Source organism: Microtus pennsylvanicus, chromosome 11 (assembly GCF_037038515.1).
Source record: "Microtus pennsylvanicus isolate mMicPen1 chromosome 11, mMicPen1.hap1, whole genome shotgun sequence".
Classification (NCBI taxonomy): domain Eukaryota; kingdom Metazoa; phylum Chordata; class Mammalia; order Rodentia; family Cricetidae; genus Microtus; species Microtus pennsylvanicus.
Window position 1 is genome coordinate 91,398,714 of NC_134589.1, and position 26,342 is coordinate 91,425,055.

Consider the following 26,342-nt stretch of genomic DNA (forward strand, 5'->3'; position numbering starts at 1 on the left):
GCTTGAGAGGCTGAACCAGGAAGACTATGAGTTCATGGACAGCCTTGGTTACATGTAGAGATTCCGTGTCAATAAAATAAGATAAAGAATGGGTCTATGACGTTTCAGCAGGATTACACAGCCTGCTCTAGTTCAAAGGCAGAAGGATCTTTGTTAGGATTACTGTTGCTCTGATGAAACACCATGACCAAAGCATCAGCTTATAAAGGAAACATTTAATTCATAGGAGACCTGCCCTTTCCTGGATGGAGACAGAAAAGGAGGGGATTGGAAGGTGGAAATGGGGGAGTTGAGGAGAGGGACTGGGAGGGGAGGATGGGGGAAAGACTGTGGCTGGGATGTAAAATAAATAGATGAATTTTAAAAGAGAAAGCATTTGATTGGGGGCTTGTGTACAGTTTTAGAGGATTAGCCCATTTCCAGCATGGCAGAGAGCATGGCAGCCCGCAGGCAGGCGTGGCCCTGGAGTAGTCACAGAGAGCTTACATCCTGATCCTATCCGTGGCAGGAGACAGAGAGAGAGAGGGAGAGGGAGAGAGAGAGACTAGACCTGGCAAAAGCCCACCCTCAGTGACACACTCCCTCTGACAAGGCCACACCTCCTAAGCCTTCCTAAGAAGTCCACCAACTGGAAAGCGAACATCCAAATATTTGGAACCTATGGAGGCCATCCTTGTTCAAACCACCACAGTGGTGATTAGCCCAATTGAGGAACAGTATCCAAAACATCCTAGCAGGGGGCTGGCCCTTCTTCCTCAGCTAAGAGACTGAAAGAACTACTTGAACTGCCCAAATCCGTACTCTGTGCAGTATAGTTGCTCATGTGCTGCACCCACCAAGAACTTGAATTTTAAGCATTAGTGGTGATGGCGCACGCCATTAATCCCAGCACTTGGGAGGCAGGTGGATCTCTGTGAGTTCGAGGCCAGCCTGGTCTACAAAGTGAGTTCCAGGACAGCCAGGACCGTTACACAGAGAAACCCTGTCTTTTGTTGTTGTTGTTGCTTGTTTGTTTGCTTGTTTTTCGAGACAGGGTTTCTCTGTAGCTTTTGGAGCCTGTCCTGGAACTAGCTCTTGTAGAACAGGCTGGCTTCTAACTCACAGAGATCTGCCTGCCTCTCTGCCTCCCGAGTGCTGGGATTAAAGCCGTGTCCTACCACCGCCTGGCAAGAAACCCTGTCTTGAAAAAAAAAAATATTTAAAATTTTAAAAAGCGTATTTATGCAGTAATGGGGAAGTTCATTCATAAAGCCCATGTCAACCCTCTGCTGCTCAAAATCCTTAGCAAGGCATTGCCTGGTGCCCTGTGGCCATGACGCGCCTTTGAAGGTCCCTCCCCAGTGCTGCTTGTGACGTCCTTCTATGTCCACTCTCAGATTAGCTGTAGCAGACCTTTGGAGAGCGTTGAAGTAGGTGTCCAGCGCATCAAGGGTAGAAACTCATGCTTGCTTGAGATTTCTAGTGACTTGTTGATATTTGGCCAGGGATTCGAACGAGGCCTCTTTCCACAGGGCTCCTGGCAAGGGGCTGTGTGATGGGCACTAGAGCTTGGTCTGGAAGGCCCTTTCACATGTCCAGTCATGCTGCCCCAGAGAAGTCAAGTGAGCACACGCAGCGCTGACCCCGAGGCTTCCCACACCAGGCTTGTGTCAGTCCCTAGGACCACGGGGCATGTAACTGTAAATTGATTTTGACTGTCACTGCCACAAGGCCATGCTATGGGTCCTCCCTAGTTATACAGATTATCTAACTAGAGGTGGAACATGCAAGTTAAAGATTACTTCAAAATTAAGTTGTATCCGTCATCTAGAGATTTTGTTTTTATTTTTGTTTTTGTTTTCATGACAGGGTTTCTCTGTGTAGTCCCGACTGTCCTGGAAATCACTCTAGACCAGGCTGGCCTTAAACTAACAGAGGTCCACCTGTCTCTGCCTCCTGAGTGCTGGGATTAAAGGTTTACGTCACCACCCTGCAATAATGTTCCACTCCGTAGCCCTGGGCAGCCTGGAATTCACTGTGCAGACCAGGATGGCCCTGAGCTGATAGATATACTCCTGCCTTTGTCTCCTGAATGCTGGAACTAAAAGTGTGTGTTACCCGGCAAGAATTTTTTTAAAGAGTTATTTATTTTTATGTGTGTGATATTTTCCCTCTGTGTATGTCTGTACCCCTCATGTGTGCCTGGTGTCCGTGGAGGTCAGAGGAGAGTGGCAGATTCCCTGAACTGGAGTTATAGTTGCTGTGAGCCGCCTTGTGGGTACTGGGGATTAAACCTGGATCCTAATGCGCCATTCTTCCAGCCCCCGATAACTTTTTTATGTTGTAACAAATGGAACATCCACCAATCTGCCATAGTCTCCCATCAAATTTAAATTTTTACAAGTCAGGGGGAAATGTTATTGTTTGTATCTGGTATCCGAAGTGCGGTAGGTTCTACCCAGGAAGTGTTCAGGTCGGAGCTCCTCTTGCTGCTCATTAGCAGGATGAAATCATGAGGTGTCCTAACCTGAAGCAGAGGGAAGTGGGCCACACAGGGCAGGATTGTCGGTGGGTGCGAGGTGGGCCGTGCAGTGGACAGTCGTGGGCGTGAGCAGACGCTGCTTCAATGCGTCCAGGTTCCGCCTCTATGTTGACACAGCACCTGCCTTCTTTTTCAACCCCAGCTCTGTCTTTTCTGCCAACAATTCTATGCCATGCTCCTGAAGAAGGTCACATATTCTTGGCGCAACTGGAAGCTGATGTTATTCGTGCAGATTCTGCTGCCTCTGGTGATCATTATGTTAAGCCTCACTTTTTTTGACTTCAAATTAAAGAAAATGGAAAACGTACCCTTGGAGCTGACTTTAAAAACATATGGTCAGACTATTGTGCCATTTTTTGTTTCTGAGAATTTCCACTTGGATCCTCAACTTTCAGATAATTTTAAAAAGATGCTCGTGGCAGCAGGACAGATTCCTTTGCATCTTCAAGGTAGGCACCAGGACCAGGAGCTGAGCGGGAAGTGGGGAAACTGTGTGTTTCTGGACCCCATGGTGCGCTCTGAAGTCAGACTGACTGTCTGAAGCTAAGGAAGGCGTCGTTTAGACTCTGGATAAAAAGAAGGGAAGGGTGTCTAGAGATGAGACCATTGTTGTCTCTCCAGAGGTTGTGGAGTCGTTTGTTTGTTTGTTTGTTTTGCTTTTTCAGGACAGGGTTTCTCTGTGTCTTTGGCTGTCCTGGAACTCTCTCTGTGGACCAGGCTGGACTCAAACTCAGAGATCAGCCTGCTTCTGCCTCCAGAGAGCTGAGATTATTGTGTGTGGTGCCACTGCCTGGCCGAGGTTGTGGATTCTTTAAGAAACTGATCGTAATGGAAGGTCCTCAGGTAGCTGATAGCATATTCCTGAAGGGGGTGCAGATACCCAGACCTGTCCTCATTCTTCTTCCCTTCCCACCCATGAGGCGACAAGTCTGCATTTCCACATGCTCCTTTCACGATGCTTCACCACAGGCCCCAGCGCAGCACGGCCAACAGACCATGAACTGAGCTGTTAGCCAAGACAAATCTCCCTCTGGGGTATTCGTTACAGTGACCGAGAGCTGTCTTAACACACTGTGCTTCTCAAAACTTGTTTCTTCATATATCAGATTGGGAGAAGCCTGCTTTGCATTGTCGCTAACAGTTTGATAATGACCATTTTTGTATAGTTGGAGTCCAATGTAATAATGTCAAAGTTATTTTTTTTTAAGATCACTTAATGTCTTTTTCAACTTTAAAGCATAGCGATGTGGCACTGTGTACTGAGAATATAGAGAGAACAGAATTAGTACAGCCCTCACGGAACTTCTGATCCAGAGGCCTATCGACAACAAGGTCAGAGCCTGTGGGAGGGAAACCCCACAGTCAGAGCCTGCCACCTGAGTAGGACTGGCTGGTGGGAAGGGAAGATCACTAAAAGACATTCCAAACAATATGAAGACCTGCAAGCTTAAGGAACCCACAGGTACAGAGAGAATCTAAAGACACGAGGCCAAGAGTCTGGAGAGTGACTAAATAGTTTTCTCTTCCTCTGTCAGAATGCACCAGGAAAGAAAATAGGGATTATCCTGGCACCTGGTGCTAAGAGGAGGAGTTCAAGAATGAGGGCCTCTATTTGGCTTCCGAGGAGAGCTTCATGTTGTGTGTTGGAACATGGTAGACAGGAGGAAGGAATTTCAGGGTAGGAAGAGAAAGCTTAATCCACTGTCATAATAGCTCACTGCTTTCATAACCAACCACCTCCAAAGAGAAATAACCCACTCTAGAGCAGCAACGACCACTAAGGGTCAAGCATGTAACCCACACAGTCGTCCGCAGCAAAGTTCTCACCGCCTTTCTGTGGATTACACTGGGACTGACTTTCTATAACATAGAAAATGGGTTCTATCCGGGCGGTGGTGGCACACGCCTTTAATCCCAGCACTTGGGAGCAGAGGCAGGCAGATCTCTGTGAGTTCGAGACCAGCCTGGTCTACAAGAGCTAGTTCCAGGAGAGGCTCCAAAGCCACAGAGAAACCCTGTCTCGAAAAAAAAAAAAGAAAGAAAGAAAGAAAGAAAATGGGTTCTAAGCCAGGCATGGTTGCACTCAGGAGACAGAGGCAGGCCAGTCTCTGTGAATTTCAGGCCAGCCTGGGCTACATAGTGAGACATCTCAAAAACAAACAACAAAACAAAACAGAAAGTACATTTTATAGTATTTGGATATGTGGCTTTGCCTAAAGGTCGGAGTCCCAACCAGTTGGTAGGTCTGAGTATACTGTTATTAAGTACAGAGAAACTATATAGAAGGTGAAGGGTTTTGCTGGGGACCACATGATCCAGAAAGACATTATGGGGCTAGACCTGGTTGAGGTGGTAGTAAGGGGAAAAGTAGTTGGAATCAAAAGGACTTAAGAGGTGGAAATTTGGAGATCATCTGGAATTCGGTAGAGAGCAGGGCAGGAGGGTTCTAGCTTTTGGATGTATGTGAGGTTGGTGGTAGGGTACCCGGAAGGAACAGAAGACTGGAGGCGTTGGGGTGGGGGCTCGTGATGAATGCACTGTGTGCCATGGGGTCTGGTGTGATATTTTCTCAGCAATTCTTTGTGTACCTTTGGCTCCCTTCTAGGTCCTGTAGAGGACTTCCTACTGAAAAAGGCAAAATCGTCTCCTGAGGATTTTGATAAGCTCTATGTGGTGGCAGCTTCTTTTGAAGACGTGAATAACCGCAGCACGGTGAAGGCGCTGTTCAACAACCAGGCGTACCATTCCCCTGGCCTGGCTCTGGCTCTGGTGGACAATTTTCTCTTCAAGTTACTTTCGGGTGCCAATGCTTCCATTACCACAACCAACTACCCTCAACCGCAGACCGCCAAAGAGCTCTCCGAGAGTATCTTGTACCAGTACGTTAGCTTTCTTCCCCCAGCTTCAAGCTTCCCCATCTGTAGGGACTCTTGCTGCTCTTCACAGGTTTCCTTGAGCTGTGGCCTCACGTTCTGTCTTTCACAGGGGCCCTAAAGGACATTACCTTGTCGTCAACTTTCTTTTCGGAATAGCTTTCCTGTCGAGCTCTTTCTCCATCCTGACGGTCACAGAGGAGAACACTAAGTCTAAGCACATCCAGTTTGTCAGTGGCGTCAGCGCGGCTGCTTTCTGGCTCTCGGCGCTGCTATGGGATCTCCTTTCTTTCCTTGTCCCCACTCTCGTGCTAGTGGTGAGTACTGGGTGGTGCTGGGCTCACGCTCGTGGACCGGGGGCTCCCCTAAAAGTCCAGTATACAGAACCAGAACCAGCTGGGAAGGTGAACTTGGAGTCAGTCCTGGCTAGAAAGGCAGATACGAAAGCTCTCTCATCACCAACTGTGGTCAAGTTCATTTAGGTTTAATATCTGCAGAAATGGGCTCCCTTGAGCTAGGGTGTTTATGTAGCACCCACAGAACTGCTGCCTCCAGTCAATGAGAAACAGTGTTTTGGAGATGTGTGTGTATGATTCAGAAGTAGGTAACCAAAGAACAGGGGTGAACAACTTAGATGTAGTTGAATCAAGTCGTCCGAGGGTTCCCCGATTGTCCCGTGCAGAGTGAGTCATCCCCTGCTTTGTTCCATGTGTTTTATCGGCATCTCTTGGTCCTTTATTTGCTTCACTGTTACTGAGACTCAGGGCGGCTTTAGTTCACAAGCGAATGCCTGCGAAGGACTGTTAACGCTTGTTTTAAATCCTGAGATGAGCCGGGCGATGGTGGCGCACGCCTTTAATCCCAGCACTGGGGAGGCAGAGGCAGGTGGATCTCTGTGAGTTCGAGACCAGCCTGGTCTACAGAGCGAGTTCCAGGACAGGCTCCAAAGCTACAGAGAAACCCTGTCTCGAAAAACCAAAAAAAAAAAAAAAAAAAAAAAAATCCTGAGATGACGGGCCTATGAGAGGGCTCGGTGAGTGAAAGTGTTTGCTCGCAGGCCTCATGGCCTGAGTTTAATCTCTAGATCATATAAGATGGCAGGAAGAACCAACTCGAGAGTGGTCCTCTGTCCTCCACCCACACATCCCTGGCACACACGCAGCAACTCCACCCCACCAGCACAAATACATAAATTAATTAAAGCAGAAAGAGTACTGTCTTCCTGGCACTCATTGACTTTTCCAAAATTTTCTGTTTCTTAAGCTGGTGTTTTTGTGGTACAAGGACGAAGCGTTTGCACATCACGAGGGCACCGCGGCGGTGGTCTTGATCATGATGCTGTATGGCTGGGCCACCATCCCCTTCGTCTACACAGTCAGCTTCTCTTTCAAAAATCCCGGTAATGCATGCGCTAAGCTGGTGGTAATGCTCACCTTCCTGAGCATCTGCCCCACTGTGCTTGTCACGGTCACAAGCGATAAAGGTGAGATCACATCTAGGTCTTGTCTAAATCTCTGCTCTAACAACCCTGGTCGTTACACACTCAGAAATGTGTGTCTACCTACCAGAGGCCCGTGAGGAGATATTCACAGGTGCTAGAGGCTGAAGATTCCCACCTGGAGTGTGCCAAACACATCTCCACAGGGGATGGACAAGCAACTCAATCAAATCACTCAGTAGATTATTGCTCAGTTTAAGAATGGACTACATTGAGCAGAAGAGTCTGCTACGTCTTGGGTTAAATCCATGAACAGACAGAGTTAATCCTGGAAACAGACTCAGAGAAGGGGCTGCCTCTGAGTTGTTGGGAAGGGGCTGACTAGACAAACAACCCGCCAGGGAACTTTGAGAATGAAGAGTGTTCTTGATCTTGAAGGGGTACTAGTTTACATGAACTTACATATTTACTAATCATTGTTCACCTGTGATCCATGCATTTCACTAAAATGTGGTGTTCTTTACTTAAAAAAAAAAAAGATGAGTAAATTAATGAGCCAGCATCGGAGGAAGGGCTCCTGGTAAGAAAGAAACTAAGGCTGAGTCGATTTACAACCTACACCTGAAACTGACATCGTCATGTTTGCACTACCAAGTCTGGATCGGGGTGGGCAAAATGACTGAGAAGTTACCTCTACAATGTTCTTTTTATTAGGACTTATTGTATTATCATGGGTATGTGTCTGGGTTTTCTGTGTGAATGTGCGCATACGTGGGGGTTCACATGGAGGTCAGAAAAGGGCATCGGATACCCTGGAACCAGGCTGACAAGTGATTGTGGACTGTCTGACACAGTTCCCGGGAGTCAAACTCCAGCCCCAGGAAGAGTAGGAGGTTCTTAGCTGCTGACTTCCTTCCAGCCCTACAGTGCTCATTCACCTTGTGCCTCACTTCAGACTGAGTTTTCTTCCCTTCCTCTTCTTTCTTTATTTTTAAAAGTAATTTTTATTTGGGGGCTTGGTGAGATGGGTCAGCAGTTACGAACACTGGCTATTCTTCTAGAGAACCCAGGTTTTACTCCCAGCACCCACATGACAATTCACAAATATTTGTAACTCTAGTTCCTGAGGTCAAGGTACTAAAAATACACACAGGCAAAACACTCATACATATGAAAATTGAGAAAAATTATTTTATGTGCATAAGTGTCTGCCTGAATGACTGTATGTACATTGCTTGCATCCTGGTACCCAGCCAGAAAGCTGTGTCAGACTCCTCGGGACTGGACTTCAAATGCTGTGAGCCGCCATGTCGGTGCTGTCTGTCTGTCTGTCTGAGCTCACCTCCAACCCTTCCACCTCTGTTCACACAACCCTCCTGTAGCCATGCCCCCCTTGGATGTTCTCAGACACAATGTGCTCTTCAGGCTCACCTGCAAGAACAAGGGTATGGAGTGACAGATTGAAGGAACCAAGCAAAGAAAAGTACTCGTGGCTTAGAGTTTGAAGGGATAGGGAGTCAACGCCAGGAGAGGAGGAAGCCAGGTTTCTGCTGGAGACCTGGAAGTAGGATGGTCTGGACTAAAGTGGGTTAGGAGGAACGGCGAAGTGTGCACTTTGACTCATGCAGGTAAAACCAGTGCTTTCTGTTCTCTCTGCAGACCTTGGCTATGCGGAACTCTCAGACTCCTTGGATCATGTGTTCCTCGTACTTCCTGGACACTGCCTGGGGATGGCTTTTTCCAATTTGTACTATAACTTTGAGCTAAAAAAGTTTTGCGATGCTAGGAACTTGAGTGATATTAAGTGCAATGATGTTTGTAAGTATTATGAATGAAATTAGCCAATAACAGTTTTATTTAGTTTTGTTTCATGTGCTTAAGTGTTTTGCCTGCAGATATGTCTGCATAAGGGTGTTGGATGCCTTGGAACTGGAGCTCCAGACAGTTGTGAGCTGCCGTGTGGTTGCTGGGATTGATCCCAGGACCTCTGGAAGAACAGCTAGCGCTCTTAATCACTGAGCCATCTCTCCACTCCCAATGCTGATGACATTTTAATACTGATACGATTTACATAATATGATTTTATTTTTTGGTTGTTTTTTTGAAACAGGCTTTCTCTGTGTAGCACTGGCTGTCCTGGAACTCGCTCTGTAGACGAGGCTGACCTCCAATTCACAGAGATCCATTTGCATCTGCCTCCTGAGTGCTAAGATTAACGGTGTGCACAACCATTACCCAGATGATTTGTCTTTTTTGAGACAAAGTCCATGTATCCCTGGCTGTCCAGGAACTCACTACTATTTACCCTTGACCTTGCAAAGATTTACCCAGTTACAAGCATGTGCCACCCCACCAAGATGTAACTCATTGCAACATCCACCTTCTGTGTGAAATGACATGGTATTTGCATATAAGCTATGCATATCTGCACGTCTCCCCGCCCCCGTGCATGAGTGTGTGTGTGTGTGTGTGTGTGTGTGTGTATTGCTTAGGATCTAACACAGAGCCTTATGCATACTAGACAAGTGTTCTGCCATTGAGCTATACCTAGTCTGTTCCCACATGCTTTAAATTATCATTAAATTTCTCTAAAGTAGTTAATATAGTGTAACTGCTATGAAAATAGATGCTATGTAAATAGCAGTTACACTATATGTAAGAATAATTACAAGAAGAAAACTATAGATGTTTAGTACAGATACAGTTTTTATTTTCTGAGAAGTTTTGACACCCCCAGTTTCTCATTGATTGAACCCATAGATACAGAACCTAGGAATACAGAAAGATGACTGTAGTGTGCAATTTTGTATGGGACTCAAGAATCGGTAGGTTTTTTTCAGCCAGGCAGTGGTGGTGCCTGTCTTTAATCCCAGCACTCGGGAGGCAGAGGCAGGCGGATCTCTGTGAGTCTGAGGCCAGCGTGGTCTACAAGAGCTAGTTCCAGGACAGGTTCCAAAACCACAGAGAAACCCTGTCTCGAAGAGACAAGTAAACAAACAAACAAAAGAATCTGTAGGTTTTTGTGTTGATGTGAACCAGTGTGAACCAGGGGAAGACAGCAACCTACAGGTATACCAAAAGGAGACTAGTTAACAAATTGTAGTACACTATAAAATAGAAAATGATAAGCCATGTGGTGGTGGTGCACACCTTTAATCCCAGCACATGGGAGGCAGAGGCAGGTGGATCTCTGTGAGTTCGAGGCCAACCTGGTCTACAAGAGCTAGTTTCAGGACAGGCTCCAAAGCTACAGAGAAACCCTGTCTTGAAAAACAAAAAAATAAGTAAATAAATAAAAATAAAAAAATTAAAAAAAGAAGATACAAGTATCAAAAGTGATTTTATCTGTATGATGGGGGAGTGTCATATATCAATCTGTTGATTTCGTTGGTTAAGCAATAAAGAAACTGCTAGGCCCATTTGATAGGCCCACCCTTAGGTGGGTGGAGTAAACAGAACGGAAGGCTGGGAGAAAGAAGCTGAGTCAGAGAGTCGCCATGATTCTCCCACTCCAGGCAGATGCAGGTTAAGATCATTCCTGGTAAGCCAGTTTGTGGGCTACATAGATTATAAGAAATGGGCTAGCCGGGCGGTGGTGGCGCACGCCTTTAATCCCAGCACTCGGGAGGCAGAGGCAGGCGGATCTCTGTGAGTTCGAAACCAGCCTGGTCTACAAGAGCTAGTTCCAGGACAGGCTCCAAAACCATAGAGAAACCCTGTCTCGAAAAACCAAAAAAAGAAAAGAAATGGGCTAGTCCAGGTGCGAGAGTTAGCCAAGAAAAGGCTAGATATAATGGGCCAAGCGGTATTTAAAAGAATACAGTTTCCGTGTAATTATTTTGGGTATAAAGCTAGCCTGGTGGCGGGAAGCAGCCCCGCCGCTCCTTACTACAACATCTGTATATTCTTTTTTAAAAAAAAAAAAAAAGCTTATTCAACTTTTAATTTTATATACATTGTTGTGAAGGTGTCAGATACCCTGCAACTGAATCTTCAGACAGTTGTGAGCTGCCATGTGGGTGCTGGGAATTGAACCCTGGTCCTCTGGAAGAACAGTCAGTGCTCTTAACCACTGAGCCATCTCTCCAGCCCCCTTATCTGTATATTCTTATGTGGTCAATGTCCATTATATATTAAGTGAAGCAAGTACATTGGAGAAGATAATGCATAGTATTATTCCATATTCATTTTAAAAGATACTATCTGGGCCAGTGCTAGGCGGTGGTGGCACGCACCTATAATCCCAGCACTTGGGAGGCAAAGGCAGGCAGATCTCTGTGAGTTCGAGGCCAGCCTGGCCTACAAGAGCTATTTTTATGACAGGCCCCAAAGCTACAGACAAACCCTGTCTTGAAAAACAAACAAACAAAAAAAGAAAATTAAAAACAGATACTGTCTGGGCCCGTGAGATGGCTCAGTGCTTGCTGCCAAGCCTGATTGCCTAAGTTTGACTCTGGGACTCACAGGTTGGAAGGAGGGGACCAACTCCCACGAGTTGTCTAACCTCCTAACATGTATAGCGTATTTGCCCCCTGCCCTATGCACACACACACACACACACACACACACACACACACTCATGCACACACAAATAAGAAAATAAACATAATTTTACAAATTAATGGCTAGAGAGGTGGCTCAGCTGTTAAGGGCACTGCCTGCTCTTCCTGAAGCCCTGAGTTCGATTCCCAGCACCCACAGAGTAACCAAGAACTATTTATAATTTTGATTTTAGGGGGGATTAATGTTTTCTTGACACCAATAAAATGCATGATGATATGCAGACATGGCACACGGGCAGGCAAACACCTATCTACAGAAAATAATTCTAACAAGATAATACCTGTGGGTTGAAACTTGGTAGTGATTTGACTAACATGCATGATGCCCTGGGGTGGAGCACCAATAGTGAACTATAAATAAAAGTATGAAAGAATTATGCACAAAACTATGCAATCATTACAATGTTTAAGGAAATGAAAAGCACTCTAATTGCCTACTTCATTCTTTTTATTTTTCCTCAATGAGCACATATTTATTGTATAATTTTCAAATATAGATAGTTACAAAAATTTAAGACAGCTATGATAAAAAAAAAAGAGAGACTAGAATCCTTCAGAGCTGGTCTGGTCTGGTTTGTAGTAATGGATGAAACGCCTAAGGTCTTCTGCACGCTAAACAAGTATTTTCCCACTGAGCTAACCCCTACGTCTCCTCCTGAGATTCTTCTACATGATTGAAAATAAAGAAAAGCCTTTTATTATTATTGTTGTTGTTTTTAATTTTATTTATTTATTATGTGTACAGTATTCTCGGTATTCTGTCTGCATGTATGCCTGCAGGCCAGAAGAGGGCACCAGATCTCATTACAGGTGGTTGTGAGCCACCATGTGGTTGCTGGGAATTGAACTCAGGACCTTTGGAAGAGCAGGCAGTGCTCTTAACTGCTGAGCTATCTCTCCAGCCCCCTGTGCGTTGGTGTTTTACCCGCATGTATGTGTAAGGGATCAGATCCCCTGGAGCTGGAGTGGGGTAGTGGTGCTGAGAATTGAACTCAGATCCCCTGAAAGAGAAGCCAGTGCTTTTAACAGCTGAGCCATCATCTCTCCAGCCTCCCTTTCTCTCTCTCTCTCTCTCTCTCTCTCTCTCTCCCTGTGTGTGTGTGTGTGTTTTTCAAGCTGTCCTGGAATTAGCTCTATAGACCAGGCTGGCCTGAAATTCATAGAGATCCGCCTGCCTCTGCCTCCCAAGTGCTGAGATTAAAGGTGTGTGTCACCACCATCTGGCCCCTTTTACTTTTTAATTGACAAGAATTACATATATTTATACAATACAGCTTGAGGAAAGCCTCTTATTACACTTTTCCAAAACAATGATTTGTTTGTTCTTTGAGAATTTCGTAATTTCGTGAAATGTTTGATTTTATTCTCCCCCGTCCCCAACTCCTTCCAGCTCGTCCCCATATTCTTATCCATCCAACTTCAAGTTCCTCCTCTCTAAAAGCAACACAAGCATGGAGTGGGGCTTGTGCTGATCACACGTGAGCAGGAAGCCTGCCCTGACGTGTGGTGCTGTACCAGTACCACTCTACGGAAGAACTCATTTTCCTTCTCCCCGCAGTTACCTTCTGCGAGTAGCGTCCCGGTTAGGGCTGGAACTCCGTGCCCACTTTTCCACGGCTGGGTTGGGAGTTTTTCTGGCTTGAAGTTCTGAAGATCTTATGTGTGCTGTCCCCATTGCGTGACCACCTCTAGCTCTTAAGATCTTTCCGCCCCTTGTTTTGCATGGATCACTGAGCCTTGAGAAGGGTGTAGTATAGGCTTCCCAGTTAGGGCCGAGCCTTCCAAAGTCTTTTATTTTCTACAGAGACTGACATAGGCTTCTCTGCTAGTTATCATCTACTGCAAAAAGAACCTTCTCTGGTGAGGGTTGAGCAATGTGGTGATAATGTGTATAACAATATGTCATTGGGAGTCATTTGATTGCTACATGCATTTAGCAGAAGAGCAGTAGGTTTTCCCCTAGGGTTCATGACCCTACTGAGTCACAAGTTCTTGGAACTGTTTTGTTATTGTTTTTAAGACAGTCTCTCACGTATATTACAGGACTCCCTGGAGTTGCTAAGTAGTCCAGACCAGTCTCATGTTTATGGCCATCTGCCCACCATAGAGTCCTGAGTACTGTGGTTACAGGTGTGGTCACAGGTGTGGTTACAGGTGTGCTCTGTCACGCTCAGCTAATTGCACTGTTTTTATAGAGCCCTGAGTTAAAGCAAGGAAAAGTATTTTTGCTTACTATTTGCTGAATGTAGTGATGGTGTTGATAACAATGATGCTTCTTTCAGTAACACTCATCACTGTGGGGATTTACCTGCCATACATAAAGATGAGGAATACCTTTGAAAATCTCCAGAAGGGGGAACTAACCCTGTTTGTTTCATATTAGACGAAGGCTATGTGGTCCAGCGGAACATCTATGCCTGGGAGTCTCTGGGGATAGGGAAGTACCTGACTGCTCTGGCTGTCCTGGGACCTGTGTACATCATCCTGCTTTTCCTCATTGAAGCCAATGCATTCTGCAAACTGAGATCCAGGCTTTCTGGCTTTGTTAGGAAGGAAGAATTGGTGAGTAAATAGAGGTGAGAGTCATGTAAAAACAGGTCAAGGCTTGGCTCTAAGGCAGTGGTCCTGAGCCTTCCTAACACTGCGACCCTTTACTACACAGTTCCTCGTGTTGTGTGACCCCAACCATACAATTATTTTCATTGCTATTTCAGAACTGTCATTTTGCTACTGTCACGAATGGTAATGTAAATATCTGATATGCAGGATATCTGATATGCGACCCCTGTGAAAGGGCTGCTCTACCCTCAAAGGGGTAGAACCCACAGGTAGAACCACCGCTCCAGAGCTTCCTTCCTGTGTTCTTTAGCTACCTTCATATATCAGAGGGATCCCAGGGCAGAGAGGTGGTAGCCCATGTCTAGGGACCTTCAGAGGACGAGAAGAACCTGACTCAGCCCCTGAGACCCTGGTCCATATATGGCCACCTGGGGTGTTTTAAAGGCCAGCTTCTCGGCTGAACAGGAACAAGCCCCCAGCTTGCTAGAACACCTTGTGAGACACCTTCTCCACAGTCAGCTATGAACAGCCTAGAGAAAGGTCTGTTGTTAGCTCGTGGAACCAGCATCCTCTAGAGGACACTGGAGGGGGTGGGCTTTTGTTCATCTTCCCTTTCCTGGGCTTTGGTTTCTTCCGAAAGCTGATGGTTTGTGATTTGCATGCTTACCTCATCACGGATGCAGGACCTTCAGGGTGCACCACAGAGGCCCGGTTCCTTGACGCCAGCCAAGCTCTACCTGCTACCCCTGTCAATGGAAACCAGTTACATGTCCACTCTTGTCTTGGGAACACAGGGAATATTCCTCAATGTAACAGAGCCAGAAGATGAAGATGGAGATATACTAGATGAGGCAGAAACCATCAAGTTTTATTTTGAAACATTACTAAAGAAAAATCCACTTATTGTTAAAGAAGTGTCAAAGGTAAAGTTAGATTCCTCTTTGCTCCTTTATCTGTTTTTTTTGTCTTTTATCTTTTTGTCTGTTTGATTTGGGACAGAGTCCTGCTATACGGCCTACGTAGACCTACCTCTGCCTCCTGAATACTCTGGTTACAAGCATATGTCATGCCTGGTTCTTATAGTTGGCTTTAAAAAGCCAAGGATACTTTTCTTGTGGGCATTTTGCACACAGAATCAGTCTTCTGCTGGGCAGACAGGTTTCCAGGGAAGACAGACTTAGTGAGGTTTCTCTGTCTGAGAATGAAACACACCTGAGTTCATTTTTGTACTCAGAGGCAGAGATTGTTGTACCTTTGTTGTCTCTTCTGTGGTCTCCTGGGTAAAGGGAGGGCCTGGGATAGTAAGGAATGAGAGCCATGCTTGCTAAAAGCCTGAGAAAGAATAGAAGGAGAGATGAAATAGGCTTGTCCTTTCCTGTATCCAGATAACAACTGTGGAGGTGCCAGGTGGGCAAGGGCTCTGGAAACTAATAGAGCCTCCAGCACTTATGCGATTCCTAGGAAGAATTTCAAAGCCACCTTTCAAACGTCTGGGTATTTTATAGGATTCCCCCACCCCAGGTTTGTCAATCATGTTGTTTTCCTTATGTATCTAGTGATTAAAACACAAAAAATAGGGACCTGGAGAGATGGCTCAGCAGTTAAGGGCACTGGTTGCTCTTCCAGGGGTCCTAAATTCAATCCCCAGCAACCACGGGGGTGGCTCACAACCATCTGTAATGGGATTTGGTGCCCTCTTCTGGCCTGCTAGCATATATGCAGGCAGAATATTGTATACATAATAAATAAATCTTTAAAAAAAAAAACAGCCCAACATGCTTTTGATTCCAGTACTGGAGTGCTGTGGAACAACAATCTTTGCACACTGCAAATATTTATTGCTCTCATTGTTAATAAAATAAAAACGATGATTGGCCAATGACTAGATGGGATTTTCAGGACAGAGAGAACACTGGGAAGGACAGAGGCAGAAGAGTCACCAGACAAAAAGGAAGCAGGACATGCAGGAGAGGTAAAAGCCACAAGCCTCAGCGCAGCATATAGGTTAATAGAATGGGTTAATCTGAGTTTTAAGGGCTAGTTAGTAATAAGCCTACGCTATCTGCTGAGCATTTATAAATAATATTAAGTCCTTGAGTGGTTATTTTAGAAGCGAGCTGCTTGCGATCCCGAACGACAAAAACTCTGCCTACACTGTGGAGACAGAGGCAGGTGGATCTCTAAATTTGAAGCCAGCCTGGTTGACAGGGTGAGTTCCAGAACAGCGAGGGCTACACAGAGAAACCCTGTTTTGAAAAACAAAAACAAACAAAAAACCAAACCAAACCAAAAAAATAACCCTTAAGCAACATCAAAGGGTTTTATTTGCTCAGAGACAGAGAGAAATGGTGAACCAAGCTGACAATGAGCAGGGGCTGTAGGAAGAAAGGGAACTTTCTGGGTAGTGGCTGGAAGGAGAAGGTAGTCTGAGCTTGGGTCATAAGAAGCAGCTCAGACCTGCGAGACGGAGTGTGCAGTGACTGCTGACCTCCTCTCTTGATCTCTGCCTTGTGTCTCTCAGGTCTATAAAGGGAAGGTACCTCTGCTGGCTGTGAACAAGGTGTCCTTCACCGTTGAAGAAAAAGAATGCTTTGGCCTTCTTGGCCTCAATGGAGCTGGGAAGACTTCCATTTTCAACATGCTGACTGGGGAGCAGCCCATCACTTCAGGGGATGTCTTTGTCAAGGGTTGCAATGTCAAGTCTGACCTGGCAAAGGTGGGTATGGCGCACAACCAATATCAATGACTGGATTCAGGGTCATGAAGCTTGGAGCTTGATCTCTAAAAAGTAATCCCCTGAATCTAAATGCACCCTTAGATGCTTCTCTGAACTCTCTGTCAGATATAGCACTAGCTCTCAAATGCCCACAGGAACCATAGGGATGAGGGAACACACATCCTCCTGTCATTCAAGGTACCATCCAGGTTACTCAGTTGGCAGTTAGAAATGGTTAGCCTCATTTCTAACGTGAGGGCCAATCAGATGGTTCAGTGAGTGCAGGCACACTGCAAATGCCCAAGCTCCATCTCTGAAACCCATCTGAAGGTATAAGGAGAGAACCAAACACAAAATTGTCCTCTGGTCTCCAGTTATGAACCCTGGCATTCTTGCACCCATTTCTACTTCTACACATATAAGAAGAAAGAGAAGGAAGAGGAGGAGGAGGAGGAGAAGTAGTAGTAGTAACTTCTTAAAAAGGAAGAAAAGTAAAAACCAAGATGTTTCTCCTGACTCCTAAAATAAGGGGCACTAAACGCTTCTGGTTTTGGTACGTGTGGAGCAGGAGGAGGGAACCAAGCCGCAGCCCTCCTCTTCCATTCTTTAGCAGCCTGTTCACCAACACTACCAGCATTGCCATCCTCCCACTCCTGGCTCCCTCATGCTGCATGTTCCTCACGTAGACAAGCCCGAGGCGGTGTCCCGGAACTGCTGGGTTGGCAGACAGGAAACTGGCCCAAGAGGCTTCACTCTGATGTGTCTCCCTCCCTCAGGTGCGCCAGTATATTGGTTATTGTCCTGAATTTGATGCCCTGCTAAACTTCATGACAGGAAGAGAGATACTTGTCATGTATGCCCGTATCCGGGGCATCCCTGAATGCCACATTAAAATCTGTGTGGACCAGATCCTTGAGGACTTACTCCTGCATGTGTATGCAGACAAGCTGGTAAAGACCTATAGGTGAGATCTGAGGATTCCCTCATCCTTCCCACCTCCATTTGCAAGATAACCGCAGTTCTCAGCGCTGGGCTGTAGGGTTAAGCCCATCAGCTCAGGCATGGAGGAGCTGTGTAGTCCTTGCCACAGAAGATGGGGTGAAGGGAAGCTGGCTTCTAACTCAAGCCAGAGGCAGTTTTTTGTGCTGAGAACAGGTATATGTTATCAAGTGTGATTATAACAGCTAGATGGGCAGATCTTTATGTCTGCTTGTTCATGGCAAGTTTCCTATTGGGTAGGTTTTCATATTAGACCCATAGTTACCTCATCCTGATATGTCTCCCAAGAAGTCCGAGGTGGTTTATCACTGTTGCCAGTAACAGAATCCTAATTCAGATTAATCAAAGCAAGGCAAAAGATTGATTTACTTTTTTAATATTTATTTATTTATTTATTATGTATTTATTTATTATAGATACAGTGTTCTGTCTGCATGTATGCCTGCAGGCCAGAAGAGGGCACCAGACCTCATTACAGATGGTTGTGAGCCACCATGTGGTTACCGGGAATTGAACTCAGGACCTCTGGAAGAGCAGGCAATGCTCTCAACCACTGAGCCATCTCTCCAGCCCCACATTTTTACAAACTTTAAAAGATAAATTACATACTGTAAAATAGTTTAAAATAGCCGGGCAGGAAAACAAAAACAAAACAAAAAGCCAGGCGATGGTGGCGCACACCTTTAACCCCAGCACTAGGGAGGCAGAGGCAGGCGGATTGCTGTGAGTTCGAGGCCAGCCTGGTCTATAAGAGCTAGTTCCAGGACAGGGTCCAAAGCTATAGAGAAACCCTGTCTCAAAAAGGGGGGGGGGCACTAACTGTCCAAATCCACAGGCTCTCCTCACACTACACACTGTGCCCCTGTAGGCAGGTGTCCAGCAGTACCCCAGGTTTGGAACTGGAGAGCGGCGAGATGCTGCTCTGACTGGCAGTGAATCCAGGTGTCCGATAAAGAGTCCCTGCCCCTTCCCCCAGTCTGTTGGCTTGAGTCTTTGGCTGCTTTTTATATTTCCTTCCATATTTAGAGGATCAAATAAATTTACATTTAAAAAGTTTAGAAGCCAGGTGATGGTGACACACACCTTTAACCCCAGCACTCAGGAGGCAAAGGCAGGTGGATTGCTGTGAGTTGTTGCCAGTTTGCTCTACATAGAGAGTTCCAGGACAGCTGAGGCTACACAGAGAAACCCTGTCTTGAAAAGTCAGAAAGAAAAAAGAAGAAGAAAAGTTTAGACTGGAGTTTTGCACACAGTGAATGCTATGCGAGTTTAACGTGGGGAGGGCCGGGAAGGATGGCTCAGCACTTGAGAGTGCTTCCTGCTCTTGCAGGGGACCTGGGTTTAGTTCTCCAGCACCCACAAAGCAGCTCAAAACTGCTTGTAACTCCAGTTCTAGAGAATCTGATGCCCTTTGGCTGTCATGGGTACCTGCATGCAGGCACACACACATATACATAAATTTTATAAATTAAGAAAAAAAATAAGCAAAGCCAGTATAGTGGTGTGCATCTATAGTCCCATGCTTCTTGACAGGCCGAGTCAGGAGGATGAGAAGCCAAGGCCAGCTGGGACTACATAGTGAGCATCTTAAGAAAAACGGCTAACTAAACTGGTCTTACACCCTTACTCTCAGATGGGTGGTACCCTACCCCCAGTACTCATAGAGACCCTTGAAGGGTCTCAACCCTTCAACCTGGACATCTAGGTCCATTCAGACCTTTAGTGAGCAAACCAAGTTACAATTCAACCTGAGTGAAGGGCACCAGAGTAGGCATCACCTCAGAGAAGGAAAGAGTCGGGGGCTGAACAAGTGGGCTTCAACGCCAGAGACCACAATCACCATTCTCCATGTCCCCACCCTTATCCCATCCACACCCAGTGGTGGCAACAAGCGCATGCTGAGCACCGGCATCGCCCTCATTGGAGAGCCTGCAGTCATCCTCCTGGATGAGCCGTCCACCGGCATGGACCCTGTGGCCCGGCGCCTACTCTGGGACACTGTGGCCCGGGCCCGTGAGTGTGGCAAGGCCATTGTCATCACCTCCCACAGGTAGAGTTGCATCTGTGGGTCGGGGCAGAGCCAGAACAGGTGGCTGGGGTGGGACCAGGTGAAGAGAAGATACGGCAGCAGCAGCGCAGGCTCTGCCAGGACATTTCCCAGGCTCTGCATGTGGGTACACTCAGCCGTGGGGAATCGGGAATGGTCTGATCTGGGCACAGATGCCCTCCTGTCTGCACAAGCCTTTGACATCCAGGGTGGGCATCGGCCTTCTCCAGCGCTGTCTCAGGCTCTCTCCCTTTCCCCAGTATGGAGGAGTGTGAAGCCTTATGTACTCGGCTGGCCATCATGGTTCAGGGCCAGTTCAAGTGCCTGGGCAGCCCACAGCACCTCAAGAGCAAGTTTGGCAGCGGCTACTCCCTGCAGGCCAAGGTGCGGAGTGAAGGGAAGCTCGAAGTCCTGGAGGAGTTCAAGGCATTTGTGGAGCTGACCTTCCCAGGTGTGTCATGGTGCTGGACACCCTGCCTGGACCTGTTAGCTGTCACACTCAGGCTGCCCTTTCTAGCCCTCCAGTCCAGCCCTCACAGGAACAGTCTCTCTTTTGTGCAGGCAGCAATCTGGAAGACAAGCATGAAGGTATGGTCCAGTACTACCTCCCTGGCCCTGGCCTCACTTGGGCAAAGGTGAGTGCACCTCTTATTTCTCCTGCTCTCTAGAAGTGGCATTCATGTGTCCTCTGCCAACTCTGGAAATGTTTGTGTGCAAGGCATAAGGTTGAGCTGGAAGGAGCCTCAGAAGTCAGTTCTTCCCACCCCCAGGTTTCAGGTAGCAGGGAGCAGGCCTAGAGAGGAGCTACATGCCCAGAACCACATAGCAGGCCACAGACCCAGTGGAACACCGCTTCCTGCCACCATTCCCACAGGCCTGACTCCTTTGGAGGTACTCTGTAGTAGCTGCCTGAGACCAGCACTCTGTGCCTTGTCCCAGCTCCCAGAGGATGGCTGTCTCTGCACTTCCCCAGATCACCTGCCCTGTGGCCACCCCATCACCTACGGGTGGACTTATCTGCAGCAACTGGCTTCCTCTGCTACAGGTGTTTGGCATTATGGAACAAGCCAAGAAGGATTATATGTTGGAAGACTATTCCATCAGCCAGGTCTCTCTGGAGGACATCTTCCTGAGCTTCACCAGCCCTGTGTCCTCCACGAAAGGACAATTCCAACAAGGGCAAGCTGTCCTAGCCAGCCCCTCTTCACCTTCTCACTCAGTCTCACCTCCTTCCTTAAGTCCTTATCAGCCTCCCCCGCCTCCATCTCCACCTTCCTTAGAGCCTGTCCCACTGTAATAAAGACCCTAGTGCAGGGTAGCGTGCTGTGCACAGCCTGCGTGTTAGTCACTCTGACACTGTGACAGATTCCCTAACAGAAGCAGCTTAAGGGTGACGCGGTCTATTTTGGACCATAGTTCAGCGATACAGTCCCTCATGACATGGAAGTAGTACAGGAACGTGAAGTATCTGGTCACCTGACATCCTCAGTCAGGAAACACAGAGCAATGAACACCTGTCCTTGGCTCACTTTCCCCTTTCTTACACTCCCGGATCCCCACCCACAGTGGGTCTTCCCACCCCAACCTAATCAAGACAGTCCCCCACAGGCATATTCACGGGCCAGTCTGTTCAGCGATCCTAGGTCTCATCAGTTGACCATCCAAATCCCATCCCTTGGCAACTCAACACCAAAGCACATTACTTAAATCATAGCCTTTCTCTTTGTCCTCGCTCATCTCATAGTGCAAGGTACAAAAGTCCCCATAGACTCTAACAGCTCTAACAGTGAAAAGTCCACAGCTCACATCTCATCTGAGACTCAAGGCAACCTTTTTTTGGTGTGTGGGGGGCTTCAAGATAGGGTTTCTGTGTTGTAACAGTTGTGGCTGTCCTGGAACTAGCTCTATAGACCAGGCTGGCCTTGAATTAACGGAGATCCTCCTGCCTCTGCCTCCCAAGTACTGGGATTAAAGGTGTGTGCCACCACTACCCGACTCAAGGCAACCTCTTAACTGTTAAATTCTATAAAGCCCAAAACAAGTTATATAATTGCAGCATCCAATGGCACAGATTAGACATTCTCTTTCCAAACTGGGAAAATTGAGCTTAGCAAGGAACCACCAGGCTGAAGTGTAAACATGGAGATCACTGTGTAGACAAGGGTGGCCTCTAACTCAGAGATTTGCCTGCCTCTACTTTCAAAACTGAAAAGCCAGTACTATCAGCGGAATCCTGCTGTGGGCTCAAGCCTCAGCCACGCCCCCCTCAGACCACAGCTGTGATGGAGGAAGGTCATTGGTTAAAATAAAAGAAGCTGCTTGGCTCTATTGGTTAGGAGATAGGTGGGAGGAGTAAACAGAACAGAATGCCGGGAGGAAGAGGAAGTGAGGTCAGACTCCACAGCTCCGCTCTCCGGAGCAGACGCAGGAGAGACGCCATGCTACCTGCTCCAGGGAAGACGCACACCATGCCCCAGCTCCGACCCAGGATGGACTTAGGCTAGAATCTTCCCGGTAAGCGCACCTAGGGGCGCTACATAGATTATTAGAAATGGGCCAGAGCAGTGTTTAAAAGAATACAGTGTCCGTGTAATTATTTCGGGGCATAAGCTAGCCGGGCAGGGCAGGCGGCTGGGGTGTTTGGGGACGCAGCCCTGCCGCCGCTCCCATATTACTACAAATGGCGCCCAACGTGGGGCGCCAAAATGAAGGCGTAAGTCACAAACAATGCCACCCCAATTTGGGATTATGATTAATAGGGTGATATTTATTTAAAGGGGAAAAACTTACAGATCACTGTCCCAGGCAACAGCCCTCTACGCGACCAGGAGTCTAGTCGCCGACGGAGCAGGAAGTGAAGAGAGAGAGGAGAGGGAAGTGGCCGCTTTTTTAAAGGGAGAGAGACCACGCCCCAAGGGGCTGGTATCTCAGCGGCGATAGGTTGGAGGAGTGGGAGGACCTCCCGCAACACAGCTGGGTGAGCTTCCCGTGCTGGCCCTGGAGCACTTTCCTAGGCTTTCACTGTCGAGAAGCCAGGAACCCTTTCAATTCATTCACTTTCAAATAAATCTGGATCTTGACAAGATAGACGGGATTACCCAAAACAGCTCTGTTACTGCCTGCACAGTGCAGAGACTTCTTTTCAGCGGTGCTGACTTTACCAGTTACATTGCTTTCTCTGAACAGCCCAGATACTCGCCTGTCTTCCTAACAAATGTATTCATCACCCTTACATCCCTCACTCCAACTCTCAGGGTGTGGGAACCAGATTCCAGGTGAAACTATCACACAACCGGCCCCTGGTGGAGTCCATGTCCCCCTCTGAGACTCCGCGAACTGAGCTTCCACGGTCCAAAGATGCCATCCTTGCCCCCCAAGCTCCCACCGGAATGGCTCACTAAGCTCTACTCACAGCGTTCCGGAGCATCCCTGGCCCAAAGTTTCAAACTCTCCTACACTTCCCCACTTCCAAAGGTCAGGTTTATGACAGCAACGGCAGCGCCTCTTGTCTGTGAAAATGTTTTTAGTTGTTTACCTTGCACTGTAAAATATCTTGACAAAAGCATCTTCAGAGTTGACTCAGGTCACTGTCCACTACGGCGGAAAAGACTGGTCTCATGTCCACAATCAGGAAGCAGAGATCATGAGTATTTGGTTCCACGTTCTGCTCTTTTTAAACATCCCGAGACTTCCAAGGGAATGGTGCCTCCCACGTGGGTGGGTCTTCCCATCTCAGCCAAGATAAACAATGCTCCACAAGCTGACAAGTGAGATTAGCATCAACCTGCCAGGGTTGCAAGGCTAGCTCACAGCCCAGTAAACCAAAACCCCGGAACGTCCCAAGTTGCACTCACTGGGCGGAGTGGCACAAGTGCTCCAGAGCCCGGTGCATTTCAGAGGCAGTGGATGCCCCCGAGGTCCGTCTGATGGCCTGTGGGCTCATCGAGACCTGGCCATGGGAATGTAGGAAGCTGGCGGAGACCGCTGCGGGAAAGCAGGTGGGAGGGCCGAGAATCAGAGCCCCACATCTGAGTCCTCTGGACAAGTCACGCTGTCTGGAAGGAAGCGGTGGAAACTGTGGGAATGGTGCATGTATATTTATTTCCCAATTTCATCCCATCTCATAGTGATGTTAGAGTTACCTCTTCAGAGGGGAGGAATGTACAGTTACAGTGAAGGTCCATTAAGGGAATGCTATAACTTACTAGCCAAATGGTTGGAATCTCTTTCTGAGTGGAGACATGCCACTGCCTCCTCCCCTAAAAGTTCATTATAGCTAGCATGATGGCACATGCCTTTTTTTTTTTTTTTGAGACAGAGTTTTTCTATAACTTTGGAGCCTGTCCTGGAACTAGCTCTTGTAGACCAGGAGGGCTTGAACACACTGCGATCCACCTGCCTCTGCCTCCCGAGTGCTGGGATTTAAGGCCACCACTGCCTGGTGGCACATGCCAGCTCGTGAGAGGCGGAGACAAGCAAATCTCTGAGTTCGAAACCAACCTGATCTACAGAGTGAGTTCCAGGGTAGCCAGGGCTATGCAGAGAGACCTTGTCTCAATATAAAACAAAAGGAAAAGTTAATTCAGTTGAATAAGTTACCTGACCAAGGTGCAATCCTTCAGGAAGGCAGGTTCACCTAAAGCCATACCAAAGAGATGGGAGGTGTCTTCATTACTTTTCTATCGTCATGAAACACTATGACCAAGCCAACTTAGAAAAGGAAACATTTAACTGGGGCTTTGCTTCAAATTTCAGAGGGTAGCCGGGCGATGGTGGCGCACGCCTTTAATCCCAGCACTCGGGAGGCAGAGGTAGGCGGATCTCTGTGAGTTCGAGACCAGCCTGGTCTACAGAGCTAGTTCCAGGACAGGCTCCAAAGCCACAGAGAAACCCTGTCTCGAAAAACCAAAAAAAAAAAAAAAATTTCAGAGGGTAAACTGGGCGGTGGTGGCGCCTTTAATCCCAGCACTCAGGAGGCAGAGGCAGGCAGGTCTCAGTGAGTTTGAGCCCAGGTAGTGTGGTCTATAAAGTGAGTTCCAGGACAGCCAGGACTGATATACAGAAAAACCCTGTCTCAAAAAACAAAAGCAAAAAAAAAAACAAAAACAAAGAGAGTGAGCCCATGACCAAGATGATGAGGATCAAGTCAGTGAGCGGGTAGGCATGGGGCTGGAGCAGCAGCTGGAAGCCATGTCAGAACACAACCACAGGCAGAGAGAGAGAGAGCTGAGGAATGGTGTGGCTTTGAAACCTCTTCCAATAGAGCCACACCTCCTGAGACTTACCAGGTCTACCAGCTGGAGGCCAAGCTTCAACCATAGGAGACGATGGGGCCCTTTCCATTCAAACCCCCACAGGAGGAGTGATTCCTTTCATGAGATATTATACAGGAGTGATTCCTTTCATGAGATATTATACAGGAGTGATTCCTTTCATGAGATATTATACGTGTCTCTCTCAGAATCCCAGCCCTCTTGGAGGTGCTTACAGAACCACAGCTATGCAGCTTTGTTAGCTTGACCTTTCCTTTTCTCTCTCTCTTATAAGCATGCTCTCCCTAACACATTGAACCCCCTCACTTTGGCTCTAAAGCCCCACAACCCCACTCTTTGCCGCTTCCTGTGATGTGGCTTCCTGCTTGCCAAACTTCCATGAATAACTCTAAAGGCCATAGCTTTTTGTCTTCGTCTCCTCCATCTCCCTCCTCTGGGCAGCTTCTCATATGTATGGTTTGCCTGCTCTGCGGTTTTTCTTTTAAACTCTAATAAAATTGTGTGTGAGCTTCAAAAAGAAGAAGAAATGTTAAGGGTCAGGCTGCTGCTCCTCGCATACGCTGGACCTGCAGGAACAGAAGAGACCTCCGGAGGAGCGTGGCTCCCACGCGGCTCTCCCCAACACTACACTGAATGACCTCTGTAAGAACCAGAGGAATCCGAGAAGGCCATCTCTTGACCCCGTGCAGATATGCCAGAGATTCACTTCCTAAGTATACTTCTTATTTCTTACTTTCTATTATTTAATCTCCACTCTTGTATATATGTGTCATGATGGTTTTTCTTTACTGTGTATATTGCTCAGTTAGATTTTAAGATTGTTCAGTATGTTTCTCCACTCGGTATCTTCTAAGGCATTCTTTACTAAACATTTCCCCTCCCCTGACAGGGTCTCTTTACATAGCCCTGGCTGTTCTGGATCTTGTTATGTTGACCAGGCTGGCCTCCCACTCATGGGATCTGCCTGTCTCTGCCTCCTGAGTGTTTTACTGTGCTTTTCATCCCTATTTCATATACTTTCTTATTTCTATGTCTTTTCCTCTTCCAGCCTTTTCCTTTCATTGTTTTTACTTTTTAATTGTAATTTTCTATGGCTTTAACAGTCCCTAGAATCTGTGGATTCTAACAGCATCCCATACTCCCTATAACTTACTTCCTCGTTTTTTTGTTGTTGTTGTTTTTTGGTTTTGTTTTGGTTTTTTCCTTTTCAAAAATCAATCTAGCCTTTAATCAAAAGACTCAGGAGGCAATGGCAGGCAAATCTCTGTGAGTTCAAGGCCAGCCTAGTCTATAATAGCAAGTTCCAGGATAACACAGAGAAACTCTGTTTTGAAAAACAAAAATCAATCTAATA

At 47.0% G+C, this 26,342-nt stretch overlaps 1 protein-coding gene across 1 annotated transcript in view; it reads left to right on the forward strand.

Annotated features, from left to right (window-relative positions):
* The window catches only part of LOC142859519 (ATP-binding cassette sub-family A member 17-like), a 77,445-nt gene extending 56,433 nt beyond the window's left edge, over positions 1-21,012 (forward strand). Inside the window, exons 18-30 of the mRNA XM_075989689.1 lie at positions 2,664-2,970; positions 5,127-5,400; positions 5,507-5,711; positions 6,658-6,877; positions 8,492-8,650; positions 13,778-13,956; positions 14,748-14,876; positions 16,475-16,669; positions 17,446-17,633; positions 19,548-19,718; positions 19,976-20,166; positions 20,277-20,350; positions 20,761-21,012. Of these exons, the coding sequence (XP_075845804.1) occupies positions 2,664-2,970; positions 5,127-5,400; positions 5,507-5,711; positions 6,658-6,877; positions 8,492-8,650; positions 13,778-13,956; positions 14,748-14,876; positions 16,475-16,669; positions 17,446-17,633; positions 19,548-19,718; positions 19,976-20,166; positions 20,277-20,350; positions 20,761-21,012 (2,544 nt within the window). The remainder of the gene's footprint in view (positions 1-2,663; positions 2,971-5,126; positions 5,401-5,506; positions 5,712-6,657; positions 6,878-8,491; positions 8,651-13,777; positions 13,957-14,747; positions 14,877-16,474; positions 16,670-17,445; positions 17,634-19,547; positions 19,719-19,975; positions 20,167-20,276; positions 20,351-20,760) is intronic.
* The last annotated feature ends 5,330 nt before the right edge of the window (positions 21,013-26,342 follow it).